The following is a 19,584-nucleotide window of genomic DNA, read 5'->3' as shown; positions in this document are numbered from 1 at the left end:
CCCACAGTCCAAAGATGTGCAGGCTAGGTGAATTAGCCAGGGGAAATGCAGGGATAGGGTGGGTCTGGTCGGGATGCTCTTTGGAAGGCTTGTTAGACTTGATTGATTGAATGGCCTGTTTCCACACTGCAGGGATTCTATTCAACGATTTCTGGTCTCATTCCTGTCTTCATCTCCTAGTTGAAATATTTTCTAAGAATCTACGTTATGAAACCCAGGCCCGAAACGTCAGCCTTCCTGCTCCTATGATGCTGCTTGGCCTGCTGTGTTCATCCAGCTCTACACCTTGTTATCTCAGATTCTCCAGCATCTGCAGTTTCTACTACCCCAAATGAAGAGGGTATTGGATAACTATTTGGTTAAGAATAATATTTAAGGGTGTTGGGGGAAAAGCAGAAGATTGGCACTAGATAATAATACTCATTTAGCGAGTCAGTGCTGGCACAAATGATTTCCTTCTGTGTCATGAGATTTGTGTGAATCTGCGAAGAAGGGAAATCGAGTAGCTAACAATTTCATGGAAATATGGTTGAGAGAGGAGAAGGTGGATTCTGGGGTTGGTGAGCTTAGAGAGGGCATGAGGGCAGACGGAGAGGCCCTAGAGAAAAATGTAAGTTCAGGGGCAGGGCAAGAATAAAGAACAGGAAATAAAAACGACCATTTTCAGGGCAAGAATGAAAAGTAAAGCAATGAGGAATCATCAACGGATATTCATTAAATTGTTGAATCTTCAGATGCCAAGGACCTGGCTCTGAAATTCCTGAAATTTGGGTTAAAGGAGGACATAAGAACAGGAGGAGTTTTTGCAGAGGTAGTATGGGGAGTTAATGTCAAAACTACCGCACAAGATTCTTAAAGGAGGAGTGTCAGGGCTATTTCATCATATGGGTTAGGCTTAGATGGATTAAATCTATTAGGTGTGACTTTAGCGTTTTTAAAAATATTCATTCAAGTCTGTTAGCATCACTGACTGAACCAGGATTGATTGCTCATTCTTAATTGTCCAGAGGGCAGTTAGGAGTCAATCACATCTTATATCACGTAGGACAGATCTCCTTACGGGAAGAATATTAGTAAACCAGATAGGTTTTTATAACAGCAGTTTTCATTAAGTTGTATCTTTTAGTTTTGATTGTTTAATGAATTCAAGTTTCACCATCTGAAAAGGTGGGATTTGAACACACATCCCAACACTATTAGTTTGGATTTGTGTATTTCTAGCCTAGTGATATTATATGCAGGAGCATGAGATAGAGCAACATATCAACCATGATTGAATGGTGGAGCAGACTTAATGGGCCAAAAGGCTTAATTCTGCTCCTGTATCTTATGGTAAAGGGTAAATAAGAAAATGAAGTGGATTTAAATTAATATGCCAGGGTAAATGGAAAGCAATAACAGTCCATAGATCAAGAATTAGGAAAGAGACAGTAAGAATATTAAAAAAATAGGGAAGTTGTGCTTATATGAATGCAAGGAGGGAAAAAAAATTGTTTTAAGTCTGGAGTCATTACTAGTCCTATTTATCCATAGCCTGAGTGTTTATTGACTTACATTGGCTTCCAGTTAAGTAGTGAGTGAATTTTATAATTCTCATTCCTTCTTTTCTAAATCCTGCATTGCCTCACCCCTCCCCATTTATAATTTCATCCAATTCCACAACACTCTTAAGATATTTGCAATCTTGCAATTTTGGTCTCTTATTTTGAGCATTTCTGGTTGTGTCTTTAATTACCAAGCCTAAGATCTGGAATTCCTTGCATAAACCTTTTCACTTCTCATTCCTTCTTTAAAATGGTATAAAATCTATTCTTTGACCAATTTTTTGATCATCAGCCTTAATAACTCCATTTGTGGCTCAGAATCAAATTTTTGTGCTCCTGTGGAGTACTTTGCCACATTTTAGTATGTTTAATATTCCATATAGATGAAATATGTTATTGATGTTGAGAAGTGTTAGAATGTAGGGAACAAGTAAATGTTGTAGGATAACTGGAACTTTATTGATATCAAGTGATTTGTGTTTTAGGAAGGGAAAGCAGGAAGTGAAGTAGAATTATTTGTAAGGAAGGACTGAGTACATTGGAGTGGAATGCTTGAAGTGGTTTGGAGCCCTTGTGGATGGCAAGAGAAAATGTTTGTAATAATAATATGCAATAGCCCAAGAAATAATCACAATTAGGTGAATGCATCTTTGAGAGGTGTGAACATCGATGTGCATAAAAATATTAATTATGGGAGAAGGTATGGGAATAGCAATGTTGGAAGGGACACCGAATCAAAAATATTTGAAAGATAGATAAAGGAGTGTCATTTTATTGAAATTGGTCAAGGAGAGAATAAACAAATGAGATCCACAACACTTACTGAAAGACATTAGGGAGGAAGAGAAATTTAAATAATATTAAAATGTTCAGGATGAGGACAAGTTGGAGAGTGCTATAAAGATAGATTCAGGGGTGCCAAGAAACTGAGAAGGGTTGCAAAAATGGATTGTGAGAAAAATAAGGTTCAAAATTTAAGTAAAGCATTGTTCAATCATATCAGGTTTAAAGAAAGGCTACAAAATAGGATGGACCATCAAAAAGCAGTGTGATAATAACTGGTGACTGAAAATTTATAAATTGTTGAAGTATTCAACTGTTAGTTTTCACAAGAGAAACTGAAAAAAAAGTCAGAAATTGAAGATAAAAGTGAATATGGTTAAAATATTTCAAAATCTCATAAAAGAACATTTTCGGAAAATTTAAGAAGGAAGTAGATACATTCTTGCCAACAACACTGCAATGGAAACAACAGCTGGGTCGGCTACATAAAGCAAAGAACTTCTCCAGCCTGTAGCTATTACCGCAGGGGAACTTTTATTTCTCAGGAGGGAGAACCAGTAGGAGGATAGACTGCCTACTTGGGAGGCCAACTGACAACATTTATCAATCTCAACAAATCATAACAGTCAGGCCTCCAACCGAGACTCTCAGGTAGGCAGCCTATTCAACCTACTCACTTGCTTTCCTGGAATTTAAAGTCCCACCTGGGGAGGAACAAATGCAGAATTAACTATTTGCCAGCAAATGAAGATTGGACAATCTGTAGATGGCTCACCGTCAATCAGTTAAGTTATTGATTTGATTTATTATTGTCACATGTACCTAGGTACAGTGAAAAGTTTTGTTTTGCATGCAGTACGGGCAGTTCATACATAAAAAGTGCATTAGGGTGATAGAAAAAAGCGAAGAATACAATGTTACAGCTCAGAGAAGGTGCGTAGAGAACGAGATCAACATTTGAGAGGTCCATTCAGAAGTCCAAAACAGCGCGGGAGAAGCTGTTCTTGAATCTATTCGTACGTGTATATAAACTTTTATATCTTCTGCCCAACAGAAGAGGGTGGATGAGAGTATAACCAGGACAGGAGGGGTCTTTGATTATGTTGGTTGGTTTCCTAAGGCAGCAGGAAGTATAGATGGAGTTAATAGGTGGAAGTCTGGTTTGCGTGATGGTTGGGGTTTTGTTCACAACTCTCTGTACTTTCTTACGGCATTGGGAAGAGCAGTTGCCAAACCACACTGTGACGCATCCAGATTGAACTTGCTAGGAAATGGTTATACCAGAAGCTTTCCTACATTTTCTGGCCCCACAAAGATATTTTCAGAATCATCGCAAAAGTTAAAGATTTTATAAAAATATGAAATGTTCCCAAATGTAGCAGTCTTTTAGATCCAGGTTGTCAGCAAGCATGGATTGTGTTTCTGTACATAACAAGATTGACTATTTATTAAAAATAAATAGATTCTAGCTACAAGTAAACAATTATGAACCGTCATCAAAAGCTTAAACACATAGATCAACAGATTCAAGAACAGCTTCTTCCCCGCAGTTATTAGACTTCTGAATGGACCTTTCAAATTTCAAATCTAATGTTAACCTCACACTTTGTACACCTTCTCTGCAGCCGTAACATTGTATTCCTCGCTCTGTTCTATTACCCCTATGCATTTTGTATAGTATGATCTGCCTATACTCCACGCAAAACAAAATTTTTCATTGTACCTACATACATGTGACAATAATTAATCAAATCAAATCAAAATATAGCTCTACTTATTAGAACTCTAATCTCCTTATTAACACCCTCCTTGCACATAGGCAGAACCAGGCTGGTACATAATAATATGTGAGCATTGTGAGTGAATAGAAAGTCTGAGAAGGGAACTTAATGTCCATGGGATAACAAGGTGTAGAGCCGGATGAACACAGCAGGCCAAGCAGCATCAGAGGAGCAGGAAAGCTGACGTTTCGGGTCTAGACCCTTCTTCAGAAAAAAAAAATGTCCATGGGGTTTGCTGGAAGATCCTTTGGATTGTTAAGACTGGTAGCTCCTTAATCTTCTTTCTCCAGATAGTTTTACTTGCTTGCGTAAGGCACAGAGTAACTGGTTCACAGTTATAAAGTCTCTGAATTAGTGGTTAAAAGCTACAACTTACATCAACTGATCAAGGAAAATAAACTGGTTTACTTATGTATTATTGTACTTACTGTGGACCCAAAGACAGTTCCTTCATTTCCAGAGATCTGATGGCTTCTGACTAATCATTCACACTCACAAGCAGTTCAGCTACCTTTCTTTCATTCATTCACGGGATGTGAGTTTCTCTGACCAGGTGGGAATTTATTTCCCATTCCAAATTTCCATTATGGCAGTTAGGGTTAACTACATTGCTGTGGGTGTGGAGTCACACGTTGGACAGACCAGGTAAAGATGACAGTTTCCTTCTCTGAAGAACATTCATGAAACAGATGGGTTTTTCAACAATCAGCATGGTCATCATTAGACTCTGAATTCGAGATTTCTTTCATTGAATTGAAATTTCACCATCTGCCATGGTGGGATTTCAATCTGGGTTCCAAAGAGCATTACTTGGGTCTCTGGATTACTGGTCTAATGATACTACCAATAAGCCATTGCCTTGAGTGCCAGTTACATATTTGTTGGCAAGCAAAATGTCTTTGTCATCAACAACTGGTCACCAATCAGCTGCTTGTTACCTTCTGATTCTCCATCTGTACACCATCCCTAGCTCCAGCCTACCTGCACCTAAACTTTCCCCACTGCTTGAACAAACAGCAAAATAAACAGCACTTACCATGAGTGTTCATAACCTGCTTTTATAAAGTGCAGTAACCCTTTCTACCATTCTTGGTTTTCAATATAAATGTTTTTTACAATTTAGTCCACAATCAAAAATATGGAAAAATAAGAATATACATTTTTTGCAGTACCTGTAGATTTAATTAGCACTTAATAATGAAACTTCAAACAGACACAGAAGGGTACGTACTTGATAAAGCAAATAAAAAAAAGCAGAAAGTGCTTGAGAAACTTGACAGGTCTGGCAGTATTTGTGGAGAGAGCAAAATTAACCTTTTGAGTTTGATGCATTAACTTTGGCCCAGATTTCCCAATGTCCACATAATCATTTCTGCAGTGTAGGTGGGAGTTGCCCATCAGGACTCTTCAGAATCCCTGTCATAGCTGATCCACGGAAATTGCCTGGGAAATTGAAGATACTGCTGAGCGATTACCCTTTGCCTGAAATTATGCCTGGTCTGAAAGTGTCCATTTAAATCAAAGAATATGGAAGGTTCCACTGATATTAAGTAAATAGTTACTCTAGACAAGTTAGCCAATTAAAGTCTAACTCTTGAGCCCCAACTTACCTCAAATATCCCGACTACACCTCCCCAGAATCCCTGTCTCTCCCAAAGACCCAAAACCTCTTGTAAATCAGTTCCCATCACACCCACCCTCCCTTTTTGCTGGACCTGGATCCACACACCCACCTACTCCACCCAGGACCTGACACTTCCTCCATCCTGATTGGGAGATGATACCATTGGACAAAACATGCTCCTTGAGACTCCCCTCCCAAGAAGTGACAGCTCCCTCTTTGTCCTGGACTCGGCACACCCCCTAGCTCATGAAGCCCAACCAGCCTCCTGATGTCTTCTACCCACCTTGACTTCGCTAAACACTCCATCACTTTTTCTGAAGAAGGGTCCCAACCCGAAACGTCAACTTTCCTACTCCTCCGATGCTACCTAACATGCTGTGCTCCTCCAGGTCCACGCTGTGTTATCTCCATTACTTATCTGGTCGCCTTCTCTCCTTGTGCCCTGGCAGCCTACCGATATGGTATCATACTTCCTTGGCACACTACCTCCCTGGTACCCTACCTACGTGGAACTCTGGTACCCGACCCACCTTGTATCTTAATGTCATACTTAAGTCACATGCTTACCATTCCACAATGCTATCAAAGTGGCTGGCTGTAATGCTAGCTATTTAACTCAGAATATAGCAACTGACTGCTGATAAAAATGGGGTGTGGTTTGCCTTTCTACATTGCGAGGGACCTGTCAGATTTAAAGTATTCTTTGCAATTCTGAAGGAGCCCAGATTGGAATTTCTTATCAGAAATGCAGAGTGTTTTCTTAACATAAAAAAGAAAGGAGTAGATTGGTAATCAAAGTGTGATTGTCATTCCTCAGAAATCTGGCCTTTATTTCTCTTTTCTGCCAGGCCTGCTGAGTTTTTCCAGCACTTTATGTATTTACTTAAGCTCTCTTTTTAACATTGTTCTGAGTACATAGAGTGAGACTTTGACAAAGTGTAATCGTGTAAAATGGATGATAGTTATCCATTAGCAGTGTGTTAAATATTTCTCCAATTTTTTTATAGAACAGGTTGCTGATTTACAAAAACAGTCTACCCGCAGTCTGGTTTTACATTATTTTAAATGTATAGTTTTTATTTATTTATTAGGTAGGCTATTGCTCATTTCTAGTAAAGCTATTACAAAGAAGATTGATCATCTTACAGGAAACTTATGGGTAAACTATGACTCATCACTTTTGTGGCACATGTTACGTATGTCATGATGAAATCATTAGCTTCTCACCAACCATTAACTGACATTTTATATAGAAAGAAAATAAAATAAAATAAAAATTACTGTGATTAACTGCTCTCACGTTGCTCTTGCTAAATTATTCGCATTTTATAAAAATATGTGCTGGTAAACTGTTTTAACTGGTAGGAGTTAAAATGTTGATAAAAATGAAGGTTTATTAACTTAACTTCTAAGAAAGAAAATATGGACAATAATTCCTTAATTATTATAATTCTGCATTGTTTCTCTAATTCAGGTGCAATGGAATGAACCTGGTGCAATATACAAACTCAAGTCAAAGGTCAAGATTGCTTATCCCAAGTTTCCATTTGCAATCGATGCAAGTGGTAACATTAGTGTGACAGAACCATTAGACAGAGAGGAGATTAGTGAGGTACGTTCCTGTCAATACAGGTTACAAAACATAATTTCTTCAAAGTTTCGAACTAAGTTCTTAAAGGTGGTTAAGGAAAGGAATTAATTGTTATTTTTATATTTAGAGACATAGCTTCACCAATTCGCGATAATCATAGCAGAGAATATTTTCTGGCCATAGTAGAATCTGCATGATTTTGATCCTATTGATTTCTAAATGTAGCATTTTATTGACCTATTATACAAAAACATGAAAAATTGGAAAAATTCAAATAATTTTGGGTGGGGAATTTATTTGCTATAAATGTGATATTGCCTTCAACCACGCCACTTCTATTTTTTATTCATGTTCAGCGATCAGAGGGAAATTGGTTCAAATTAAGTTGTAAAATTTAACATGTCGAATCAGGGAACGAGAAGACCACAAGCACTGTAATGATTGACTTCTTAAACTTCACTTCTTTATTTTTCTGCTTGTATTCTAAGAAGACTTTAGTGCTGAACTTTTCAAATTATTTCTCTATTTTTCTAATTCTGTAACTAAAGATTTTGCACCTAGGAATATTGACCTAGGATGATGCCATGTGTGGTGACATTGCACACTTTTCACTGTACTTTTTTACCTCATGCTTGAGTACACATGACAATAAACCCTCAATCTAAATTTAAATCTAAGTATTCAGAATCCTGTGAGTGAATTCATTGTGGAAACTGTGCCTGTTCTTACAACCTTGACGAAGCTTCCTTGCTGTAGAAAGTCCCAGAATAGTCACTTTCTCTGAGGTGGGCTGCACCCTGGTCATTATTGCGATTAGCATTTCAGCTGGCACTCACTAAGCTCATGGAACTGATTTGATGAATATTTGTAATTGGCAAATGAAACTGTTGCAGAGTAGTTACAGTTATTGAACAGACTATTGACGCATATTTCACAGCTGTAACCATTGCTTTTGTAAGTGATGTAGTAATATTATTAAATCTATAAGAAAAGATACTGTGATCTGCATAAGACTACATTTTGGCAGTGTAGGAGTTGTGCAATTTTCTATCTACTGGTTAATACCCCTGATTATCTCGTTTCTTTTGGTATGTGTTTAGTATACGCTTTTGGTTTATGCGCTGGATGAAAACGGAGAGCCACTGGAAGATCCATTGGAAATTGTGATCACCGTAAAAGATATCAATGACAATCACCCCACCTGTAACTCAGAAGTAACATTTCTTGAAGTGCAAGAAAATGAAAAAATAGGTGAGCATAGTCACATCATAAAATGTAAGGTGTCATGTATGGTCTCTATGTAAAAGAAATTCGGTTAGAATTATCCATCAGTAGTCAAGCCCACGAAAATGAATAACTGATAAAAACAATAAAATATTTCAGATAATGCAATTCTTTTTCTGTTTTTTTTCCACCAATGGGTGTCCCTGTTAAATGAGTAAAATGTTCAAATGTGTGGGGCTGGATTTATTCGTTTAAAGTTGTGCTGCCTCACTGAGGTTAAATGTCTTAAGTTCATTTTAAAAACGACTTTTATCTAGGTAAACGACTTTTTATCTAGGAAATTTGACTGGCAACCAACTTAGTTGCTGCTTCGGAGTCTTTCAGCTCATGAGGTGCTGGGACACTAGTAGTTTTGTAATCAATTTGCCAAGCACTGTGGTTTAGGTATACAAACTGCTAATGTTAAATATTTGTAATGTTTATAGCTTACTTTCTTGATGGGCCAATTTTTTAAAAATGTTTTTCAAGGTTTAAGACTTTTTTAAAGATGTTATGTTGTAAATTAAACACACATTTGTGCAGCTGATCTGTATCTCACATCTGTATCACGCGATGTCAACAAAATAGAAGCTTTAACTGACCCACAGAGGTGGTTTCATCAGAGTCAAAAAGCATTATAAAAATATTGAACTTTTAACATTCTTGCATAGGATGCGGACATGTATGGCAAGCCAGTATTTGACACACGTCCCTAATTTGCCCTTGAGTGGAGTACCTTGCAGGCCACTTCACGAGGCAGTTAAGAGTCAGCTACATTGCTGTGGTTCTGGAATTACATACAGTCTAGACCATCCAAGGACAACAGATTTTTTTTCCCCAAAGAGACATTAATAACACAAACAGGTTTTTACGACAAATGAATGTATTTATATGGGTGCCATTAGACTAACTTCTAGTGCCAGATTTTATCAAATTCAAATTTCACCCTATATCAAGATGGATTTCAAATCCATTCCTTTAGGTCGTTAACCTTGTGTTCTGGGTTATCAGTCCAGTAATATGACCACTATGCTGTGCCCAGCAGATGCAATGGGCTAAATTAAATGCCCTCTCCCCAGAGGAGTTTGGTGTTTAGGGCATTTAATTTGATGGGCAGTGGCAGGTGGAGACCCAATTGCCTGCTTCTGTTACAGTGGTGGGTCGGAAGACTGCCCTGTGGAAAGCTCAAAAAAGAAGCACTGTTAGAGATAGCTAGCATCTCCTGGAGGGGATGAGGTAGGTCCCTTGTTAGATACTCAGTGTGTGATTGAGGGAGCCGCAATTGGAAAAAAAAGTAGAGCCAGCTGCATGTCCTTGCTGCCAACTCTCCTTCCCATGACTCTCGCCCCAGGAATGTCTCTCCTGTCATCACTAACCTGTACCTGAGCCAATCAGCAATCCTGGGCCTTAGTGGATCTAGTACTGACAGCAGCCACCTCTTCCCTGGTGACACTGCTGAACATCAAAGAACAGATAGATTTCCAGCTCTAGACTCCTTGATTCCAAGGCAGATCCGATGCTGCACTTATGTCAGCAAGCTTTCTGAAAAGTAGCTCATGTATGCCTCTCAGTTCCCCATCTGGCAGCAACACCCTTGTCACCTACATTAAGTCCCGCCCAGTGAAGGCGATTAAATGGGTCATTATATTAAAATAACGAATTTCTGAGGTATCCAATGGATCTTTTTCTGTTTCCTTCATATTTAGAGATAGAAAATATTGATCCTGGGGCAGGAGTACATGAAGTAAACTGGAGTTTTGATAATGTCTCTGATAACTGATAATGTCTCATCTCCAACTAAAAGATCACTTGAAAGAAATTGTAACAGAGGGTTGGGTATGGGTGGTTGCAAGTGGGTGAGTGTTCTGTCTATTCTGAGGAAACCTACAGTAAAAGGTGTACTGGTGGAATGGGAATATCTACCAAATTTTCCATTACTCCTCTGCCAAAAACAAACTGACCTGTGACAAGATACCTTTGCACTCATCCCTGAAGTGATATTGTTGGACTTCAGATGAATGTGTAAATCATGGTGATGCATTTGACATTCATGAGATAGAAGTTAGCCAATTAAAATCTTTTCAACTTCCGTTTGAGTGGGAAGCAAGTGGCATTGTTTGCTCTAGCGAATAAAGGACAACTGAATCCTCCACTGTGTATTTGGGACAGAGGTTGAAGGAAAATGTGACCTTCAGGATATTCCCTTTCCATCTCCCTCCCCAATTACTCTGATGTCAAAGCCCATTTTATCCTCCAGGTCACTTTCCACCAATTCTTCCTCATACTAAGTCCTCATGTCTAGCATTACCCCATATTACCTCTTTACATAGTCCAATTGAACCCTGTATTTTCCCTTATACTTACTGAACTGTTATTGCCCTCAATATAGTCCAGCCATCAACCTCTACATTCATTAACACTTTCCAAGAATGGGTACTGAGCTGCAAGAATACCCATACCATTAATCAATTTTTCTTCCTTTCTTGATAACTCCAATTCACAATTTCACTGGACCATATTTATATTTGTTTACTTGCCATGTTAGCCATCTCCTTTATTCTTGCACTATCAATATTTGTCATTTAATCTCTCCTCCATCTATTGTCATAAAGCTTTTTTGTATATTCCCCCTCTCTTCTTCTCCCTGCTCTTGCTTAATATGTTTTACATCTTTAACTCACTGCCGTTCACTACAGGTAAGTCAGTGACCTGAAATGTTAATTCTGTTTCTCACTCCTCAGTACTCCCTTGTCAGCTGAGTATTTTAAGCACTTCATGTTTTTATTTTTGAAGTATATTTTACTTTATGTCACTTGCACATTTTTCAAATTCAGGAAGCTACATCGGAACTGTGGTTGCACATGACATGGATGAAGATCGAACAGAGAATACTCTTTTGAGCTATACCATCATTAATCAAGAACCAAAAGTTCCAGGGGATCAAATGTTCAGTATTGATGATTTCAAAGGAGACATCAAGCGTTTCAAAGGACATCTGGAGAAACGCATTGCACCCGATTATGTTTTAACAGTCCGAGTGAGAGACCAACCAGGTAAAAAGGGAGACCTGTATAAATCTCAACAAGCCAAAAATAATATGATTTATCAACACACAGTCAGAAGATCTCATGACCTTCTATGAATACTTTGCTTTTATTGTTTCATAATTGCTCAGGCTATCCGGGTAATTACTTGGCCCCTCCCTCCCTTCCTTTTTAAACCACAAATAAGACAACTTCACTTTATGCAGTGATCAGTCTTATCTTTACACAGGCATAGGGCAAAATCTTCCGGGACTGCAGGAAGCAAGAAAGGAGATGGGTGCCTTGGCAATGAGGTGAATTGTCAACAGGACTGATAATGGATGCCTTGCCTGTGCAATTAATTTCCAATTGGAAAAGCCCATGGGCAGCCATCCCACCCTGCATCCACTTAAGTGGTCAATCAATGATCGCTTAGTGACCATTTAAGGGTCTCTTCTTGCCTTAGCTACAATATTACCAGCTCCAGATGGATCTCTTGACATGCGGCCTGTACAATTGGGAAAACTGTGTGGGGTGTGTGACAATTAGAGTGATGGAGTTGAGGAGTGGCAGGGTGGTGGGATGGTGAATCCACAATAATTTGTGCATGATTGAAAGCATGAACCTGTGGCAGAGGGATGGCTACTGAGAGCAACCTGAGAGGTAACAAGGTGTAGAGCTAGATGAACCTGAGAGGTATCCTTGCTACAAAACCGTAGGATTTCTCTCTCACCCAGATACTCCACCACAAAATCCCCTCAAACATCTGGTAGCTTTTTCCTCTGCCAAACTTCCTCTAGGCTGATGCCGAGTGCATATCCTGGGGTCCTCAGTTTGGAGGAAGCTCCACAGAGTCTCACACAGAAAGAGTTAGCTCAGGCACAATTGGCTGTAAAGCCTCTGTGTTAGGTTTAAAAATATCTTGCAGGATGCAAGATTCAAAATTCAGAAATAGTTCAATTCTCCACTCATGGTCCTCTCTACCTTTTGCCATCTACATTCTTGACCTGCTCAGTATTCCCTTCCCTGATCTACAATTTATGTGCTCAAATATTTTCAAAGCACATAATATACCAAACAGAATTGTTGAAATTTCCAGTTTGTTGACAGTCATTCTAATAATAGTTTGTATTATTTCATAATTAAAGCTTTTTGTTTCTTTCCTAGGATTGTTCACTGAATGCATCGTCAATATCTCTGTTATTGATATCAATGACATGATCCCTATCTTTGAGAAATCAGAGGTAAAAAGTAAATTTCACCATGCCAGTAATAATTGAAGAAATTAAAGAGGGTGCATTACTGCAGTTTAAAGCAGCAGAATGTAGGACAGGGCCTGATTATGAATTAGAATTTACTTGTGTTTATGTTTATCGACATACTTTTGTCAGAAAGCGACAAAAAAGTGAGTATGGTGCTAACTAATATACATCAACACGATTATTAACACATAAGCTGTTCTTCATATTTGGGTCCAGATTTGGGCTAAGATCAGCAGTCAGTGTTAAAACCTATTTGTTTGAAATGGTTTACTGTCAAAAATTCTTTCTATAGATTTTTTCTGTCCCTACATTAAACAAATATGTAATATTTGTAATTTAGGATACCTCAACATATTTTGTTTGCCAAATGTAATTTTATGTGACTGTTGGTTGATTCATTTTTAATGGGATTGCTTTTGAAGTTTGTTTATTGACTGAAAATTGCTGATTGTGGTCATCATTTGTTTCAGTCCTTGCAGTGCAAATTAAATAAAATTTTATAAAAAAGATGCTGCAACAGGAGAAGTACAACACCTTATAAGCTAAATGCTATAAGGTCGATTTTAGAAGGCATGAACCATGAACCGTGGCAGCAGAAATGACTGGAAAGGAACCTTGTACACGCTAAGGCCTTAATCAACCTTCAGAGCAAACTAGGATATAAAAAGATCCTGTATACAAGATAAGAGAAATTCTAAGAATGGAAAATTTCTCTTTATTGTACAAGAATGAAGTGTAAACAATGCATATGCATAAAGATCAATGATTTTCTGGATGTAATGTGGGAGAGCAATGAGAGACAGCCATATGGCCGAGATTAGACTGACTTGGAACACAACCGAAATAGAGTATTGTACAGAATTCTGTTCAGCCAGTCTAAGACTGAGATTGTTTGGGTAAATACAAAGTTAACCTGTGTGTTTGAGTCCTCTTGTGGTTTGTGTAAGGAGCATAACCACAATTCAGGGAATAGCACATTGAATAGTGATGGAACTCCGATAAATTTGTTTGATACCAGTTAGCACAGCAGTTCAAAGTTCAACTGAGTTTCTTGCATCACATAAACACTAACACAATTTATTAAAATGGTTGAGAACTTTCAATGTTCACTTGGCCCATTTCATAACTCCTTCAGTTGAGAGCTATCTCACTCAGTCTTAATAAATCCTGTGGAGGACCCCTTGTGGTGCAATGGTACCATGTCCTACCCCTGGACTGGGGGCCTAGGTTCAAGTACCACCTGCTCTTGAGGTGTACAGTAACATTGATTAGATAAATAGGTTAAATTTAAGAAAAGTCCTGGAGCTGACTGCAGTGATCTTTATAAGCTGTGTGGTTGTGCAGCCACTCTGAGCTTCCATGCAAACTGATCAGTGTGCAGACACAATGATTCCTTTAGGAAGGGTCCTTTCCACAGGCAATGCCAGACCTGCCAAGTTTCTCCAGCAATTTCTGTTTTTGTTTCATATTGACTTCCAGTTTTGCAGGTTGCTGCCATGCATGGACCTTAGAGGTCTACACAACAGCAAAAAGCAATTGAGGGACATATTCTTAACCATTCTGAACCCAAAACTATCCATATAAACGTGCCTTTACTTGCTAAAATTTTGTGTTTCGATTTTTGCCAGTATGGTCCCATCACTTTACCTGAAGATACTTCATTGGGCACAGTACTGATAGAGATTCAGGCAACAGATGATGACGAACCACTCACAGGCAGCTCTGAGATTGAGTATCGTGTTGTAGAGGGTGATGCCAATGGGACGTTCAAAATAATAACTGATCAAAGAACAAATAAAGGAATGGTGCAGCTGGCAAAGGTAAAGTTTTGAAAAGTATCATAGCTTCTGTGCTTGCAAAATAAGTTGATTTATCAATAATTTCCTGACAGTCAACGCCTGGATCCTATGTTGTGTTGGGTGAGCTAAGGTTGGGTGGTGCAATGTGATACTTTATACTCTTAGCTCTTGTATTTATATTACCTCTTGCATTATATTACCACTTTCTCTTTCACTTGTTCTGTGTTGTTTATGCCACATGTTATGCACAAGAAAAAATCGACAATGAAAATGGGGCTGTCATAAGCTCTAACTGTAAAAGCCATTAAGTTGATTAGCTCCTTCAAAAGGATATGAATACATTTCTGTCAGTAATGGAATTTGTGGTTATAGCATTGGACTTAGAAATTAAAATGCTTACCATAAATGTTTCTGACTGTTAGTGCTTAGCTTTAGGGGAGAGCTAAGAAGAAAGTCAGGAAAATGTTTGAGAAGGACATCTCTTTTGGGCTGCCCATGAACTTGGAGTGGAAGCGGAAAGATCCAGTTATCGTGATCCAGTAGGTACCAGAACATGAGTGGGACTAGGAATGAGGTCCTGCTGAGGGAGTGCGAGCAGTTTGAGGCTAACTTAAAAGCAGAACCACAAAGGTTCTGAATCTCTAGATTCATACCTGTGCCACATACAAATTGACATAAGGGAAACAAGATTAAATTGAATGTGTGGCTCAAAGATTCATGTGGGAAAATGTGTTTTGATTCATTAGGGCATTGGCATCAGTACTAGGGAAAGAGACATCTATTCCATTGGGGCTTCATATGACCCATTCTGGAACCAGTAGGGGATGCAAATATGGGTTTCATCTAATTAGTGGGAGGGAGAGGGGGCAAGGGTCTAATCAAAGGGAAGTTTAAAAAATCAAAAAGAAACAAAAAAACACAGGTGCAGAGTGCTGAAGAGGTAAACAATAATCAAACTGTGACAGATGGGGTAGAAAATTTATGCAAGAGAGTGCAGGATAAATTAGAACCACAGTAACAATGGTTTAAAAAAAATCAAAGTTAAAACCTTTTTCTGGATGCATGTAGCATTTTTAACAAGGTAGATGAATTGATGACGCAAATAGAAATAAGTAACTATGACTTGAAAGCTATTACAGGGACCCTGGTTGCAAGTTGACCAAATCTGGGAATTCAATATCCAAAGGTATTTGATGTTCTAGAACAATAGACAAAAAGGAAAATGAGGTGAGGTATCTTTGTTAATAACGGAAGGTATCAGGTCAGTGGTGGTTCGGGGTGTAGTTGCAATAGTGCAGGATGTAGAATCAGTTTAGATGGAAATAAGGAATGGCAAGGTAAAGAAGTCATGGGTGGGAGATATTTACATGCTACTGAAAAATTTCCTCACTGTAGAACACAGTATAAGTTATTAAATAATGGAGGTTACAAGAAGGGCATCACAATTTTCTTGGGTATGTAATGTGCAGTCTATGCACTGGGGGATTTTGTGTACTAACCTGGAAATAGTTCAGTGAGTGAGTTTGGGCTAGGAAGGGGTGAACTGTTATCCTCTGCAATCTTTTAGTTAGCTGGTTTGAGGCTTTCAACATTGAGCCAGTGATATCCCAAGAATTCTGTTCTCTCCAACAATGTCCTGTGCAATAGAATCTGCTTTCATAATTGAATTAGTTTACAGGTTGCCTCTACTCTTTGCTCAAAGTGAAACATTTTCCTTCCTTTGTCTGAGGTTGACCCTCTTGGGCTTCCCACCACCAGGCTGTTGTTAGCCGGACAGCAAAGAAGAATTTTTAGTGATGCAGTGCTCAGCAAATTTGTCGATGATATCCCAAAGGAAACAAGGGGGTGAAAGGTTCTTGAGGATAAGCTGGAATGTGAAGTAATCAGGTCAGCCTTGAACTTACTGAACGGTGGAGTGGGCTCAAGAGGCCAAGTGACCTATCGCTAATTTGTATGTAAAGTACGTTGTAACTAACCACTTCTGACATGTGATTCTGGATTTCTGTAGTGCCTTGGGAACGTAGACTGAGGTAACATGGAAATGCTGTCCTAAGCACCTCTGCACCTCTCTCCTTAAAATCGATCTCTGTGTCAAATTAATTATTCCAATATCATATGTGGCTCAGTGTCATACCTGTTGATAAGATTTCATAAAGTATTTTGGGATATTTTGCTATGTTAAAGATGCTAAATATACTTTTTCTCAGATGGTGGTGAATCTGTAGAATTCTTTGGCTGTGGAATTCAGATGGCTATTGAGTCTGGACTGTTGAGTGTCTTCTAGGGCTGAGATGAACAAAGTTTTAATAAGTAGTAGGAATCAAGGGCAGTGTGGAAAAGACAGGAAAGTGAAGTTGAGGATTATCATTCAGCAATTATCTCATTGAATGGCAGAGCATTCTTGATGGGCTGAATGGTCTACTTCTGCTTCTACTTCTTATGGGTGATTTTAATTTGCATTTGGATCGGACAAGTCAGATGGGCAATGATAACACGGAAGAGAAATTTGTGGAGCGCATGAGGAATACATTGCAAAACTTACACAGGAGCCTGCTATTTTAGATATCTTAATGTAAGGTAAAGGTAAAGCATCCGTAGTCTTATAATAAGAAGGGTTAATAAGAAACCTCACTGCTAAGGATCCTCTGGGGTGTAGCAATCATAGCATGATAGAATTTCAAATTCAGTTTCAAGGTACGCAACTTTGCTCTCAAACCATCGTCTTCAACTTAAATAAGCATGATTACAGAGATATGAAGAAAGATTTGTTGTAAGTAAGCGAGGAAAACAGACTAAGGGAGATGTTAGTGGATGAGAAGTGGCAGACATTTAAGCAGATATTTCTTAATGTTCATCAAAAACTAATTCTGGTCAAAAAGAAGGACAAAATGACAAGCACAAACCACCCATGGTTGACAAAGGTGATCATGGAAAGTATCCAGTTAAAAACGATGTGGTTAAAACAATTGATAAGGCAGAATGTTGAGATTCTTATTAGAGATTAGCCACGGATGGCTAAAGAACTAACACAAAGCGAGAAAATTGATTATGAACGTAATTAGGCAGAAAATATAATAACAAATACCAAGAACTTCTATGGGCAAATAAAAACAGAGTAGCTAAAGTAAGTGTGGGCCCTTTGAAGGATGCAACTGGGAAAATAATAACAAGGAATAGGGAAATGCCAGATAATTTAAAACAATATTTTGCATCAATCTTCATGGTAGACTACACTATAAACATCCCAAAGATATCAAATAAGTGAGGTGCTGGTGAGAGAAAAGATCTTGTCATGGACCCATCACAAAGGACAAAGTATTTGACAGACCAATGGGATTAAAGGCAGATAAGTCATCAGGATCTGATGGTCTGCATCAGGGGTTTTAAATGAAGTAGGTGCAGCGATAGTGGAGGCATTTGGCAAAATATTCCATAAATCACAGATTTCAAGAGGGTTCCAATGGAATGGAAATGGGTAATGTGATGCCCCTATTCAAGAAGGAAGGAAACTACAGGCCAGTTAGCCTAAAATCTGTCATTGGGCAAAACCTAGTGTCCATTATTAGAGAAGTAATAACAGGACATTTAGAAAAGCTTGATTAAAAACAAGCAGAATCAACATAGATTTGTAAAATGGAAATCATGTTTGACACATTTGTGAGAAGTCTTTGAGGATATAAGCAGAATTGATAAACAGTAACCAATTGGTATAATGGTATTTGGATTTCCAGAAGGCATTCAATAGCATGCCTCGTGAAAGGTAATTGCACAAAAATAAGGGCTCACAGTTTTAGGGTAATGTATTACCATGGATTGAGGATTGGTTAACACTCAAAAGGCAGAGTGTCTGGATTAATGGATCCTTTTCAGGTTAGAAATAAGTAACTAATGGAATAACACCATAGCCTAGGGCCTCTATTGGTTACTATTTTTATTAATGACTTGGAGGAGGCAGCAGAGAGCAATGTATTCAAATTTGCTGACACAGTTTTTGATGAGAACATAAAGAACCTATAATGGGAGATAGAAAGGTTGAGTGAGTGAACAAAAATTTAGTAAGTGGAGTTTGATGTAGAAAGTGTGAGGTCATGCATTTTGATAGGAAGAATCAAAAGGCAGACCATTATTCAAAGAGAGAGAAAAAATGTAACACAGAGAGATCTGGGTGCTTTTCTGCATGAAACACAAGAAGTTAGCATACAAGTAATTAAGAAGACAAATGGAGTTTTGGATTTTAATGTTACGATGTTAGAGTTTAAAAATAATGACGTCTTGTTACAATTGTACAGGGTATCAGTGAGTCCACACCTAGAGTACTTTATGAAATTTTAGTTCCTGTATTTAAGAAAGGATATGCTGGCATTGGAGGCAGTTCAATAGAGATTCATTAGACTGATTCCTGGGAAAAAGGAGTTGACGTATCAGGAATGGTGAAGCGGATAACGCCTTTATTCTTTACATTTTAGAAGAATGAGGGGTGATCATATTAAAACAGATAAGATTTTGAGGTAGATGTTGAGAAGATATTTCCATGAGTGAAAAATATATAACCAAGGGACATTATTACAGCACAAGGGGAGGCTGTCATTTATATCTGAGTTGTGAAGTAATTTCTTCTTGCAGAGGTTAGTGGATATCTAGAATTTTCACCCCGGAGAGTTGCGGTTATTTCACACAAAGTATTTAAGACACAGGCGTTTTTCTAGGATAACGATTTGCAGATGACCTGAAGCCAAGGACTATGTGTGAATGGAGCTTTCGCTGGCAACAAGTAGCTGATTGATATGTGGGTTAGTGATCAGTAATTGATGACAAAGGCCTTCTGCCTGCCAACAACAATGTCATTGGCTCCCAGATAGCTGAACAGCTTAGCAGGTATGAATGTTTGGGAGAAGTCATTGGATCTCTGCAACA

At 38.4% G+C, this 19,584-nt stretch overlaps 1 protein-coding gene across 2 annotated transcripts in view; it reads left to right on the top strand.

The window, feature by feature from the left end:
* Positions 1–19,584, top strand: part of cdh17 (cadherin 17, LI cadherin (liver-intestine)) — a 111,051-nt gene that overhangs the window by 60,855 nt on the left and 30,612 nt on the right. For both annotated transcript variants that reach the window (XM_048595466.1, XM_048595467.1), the window contains exons 8-12: positions 7,207–7,344; positions 8,424–8,574; positions 11,421–11,639; positions 12,777–12,853; positions 14,500–14,691. In XM_048595466.1, coding sequence (XP_048451423.1) covers positions 7,207–7,344; positions 8,424–8,574; positions 11,421–11,639; positions 12,777–12,853; positions 14,500–14,691 — 777 coding nt within the window. The remainder of the gene's footprint in view (positions 1–7,206; positions 7,345–8,423; positions 8,575–11,420; positions 11,640–12,776; positions 12,854–14,499; positions 14,692–19,584) is intronic.

This window comes from Rhincodon typus, chromosome 4, assembly GCF_021869965.1.
Source record: "Rhincodon typus isolate 14 chromosome 4, sRhiTyp1.1, whole genome shotgun sequence".
Lineage (NCBI taxonomy): Eukaryota > Metazoa > Chordata > Chondrichthyes > Orectolobiformes > Rhincodontidae > Rhincodon > Rhincodon typus.
This window is presented reverse-complemented; position numbering and strand designations above follow the sequence as displayed.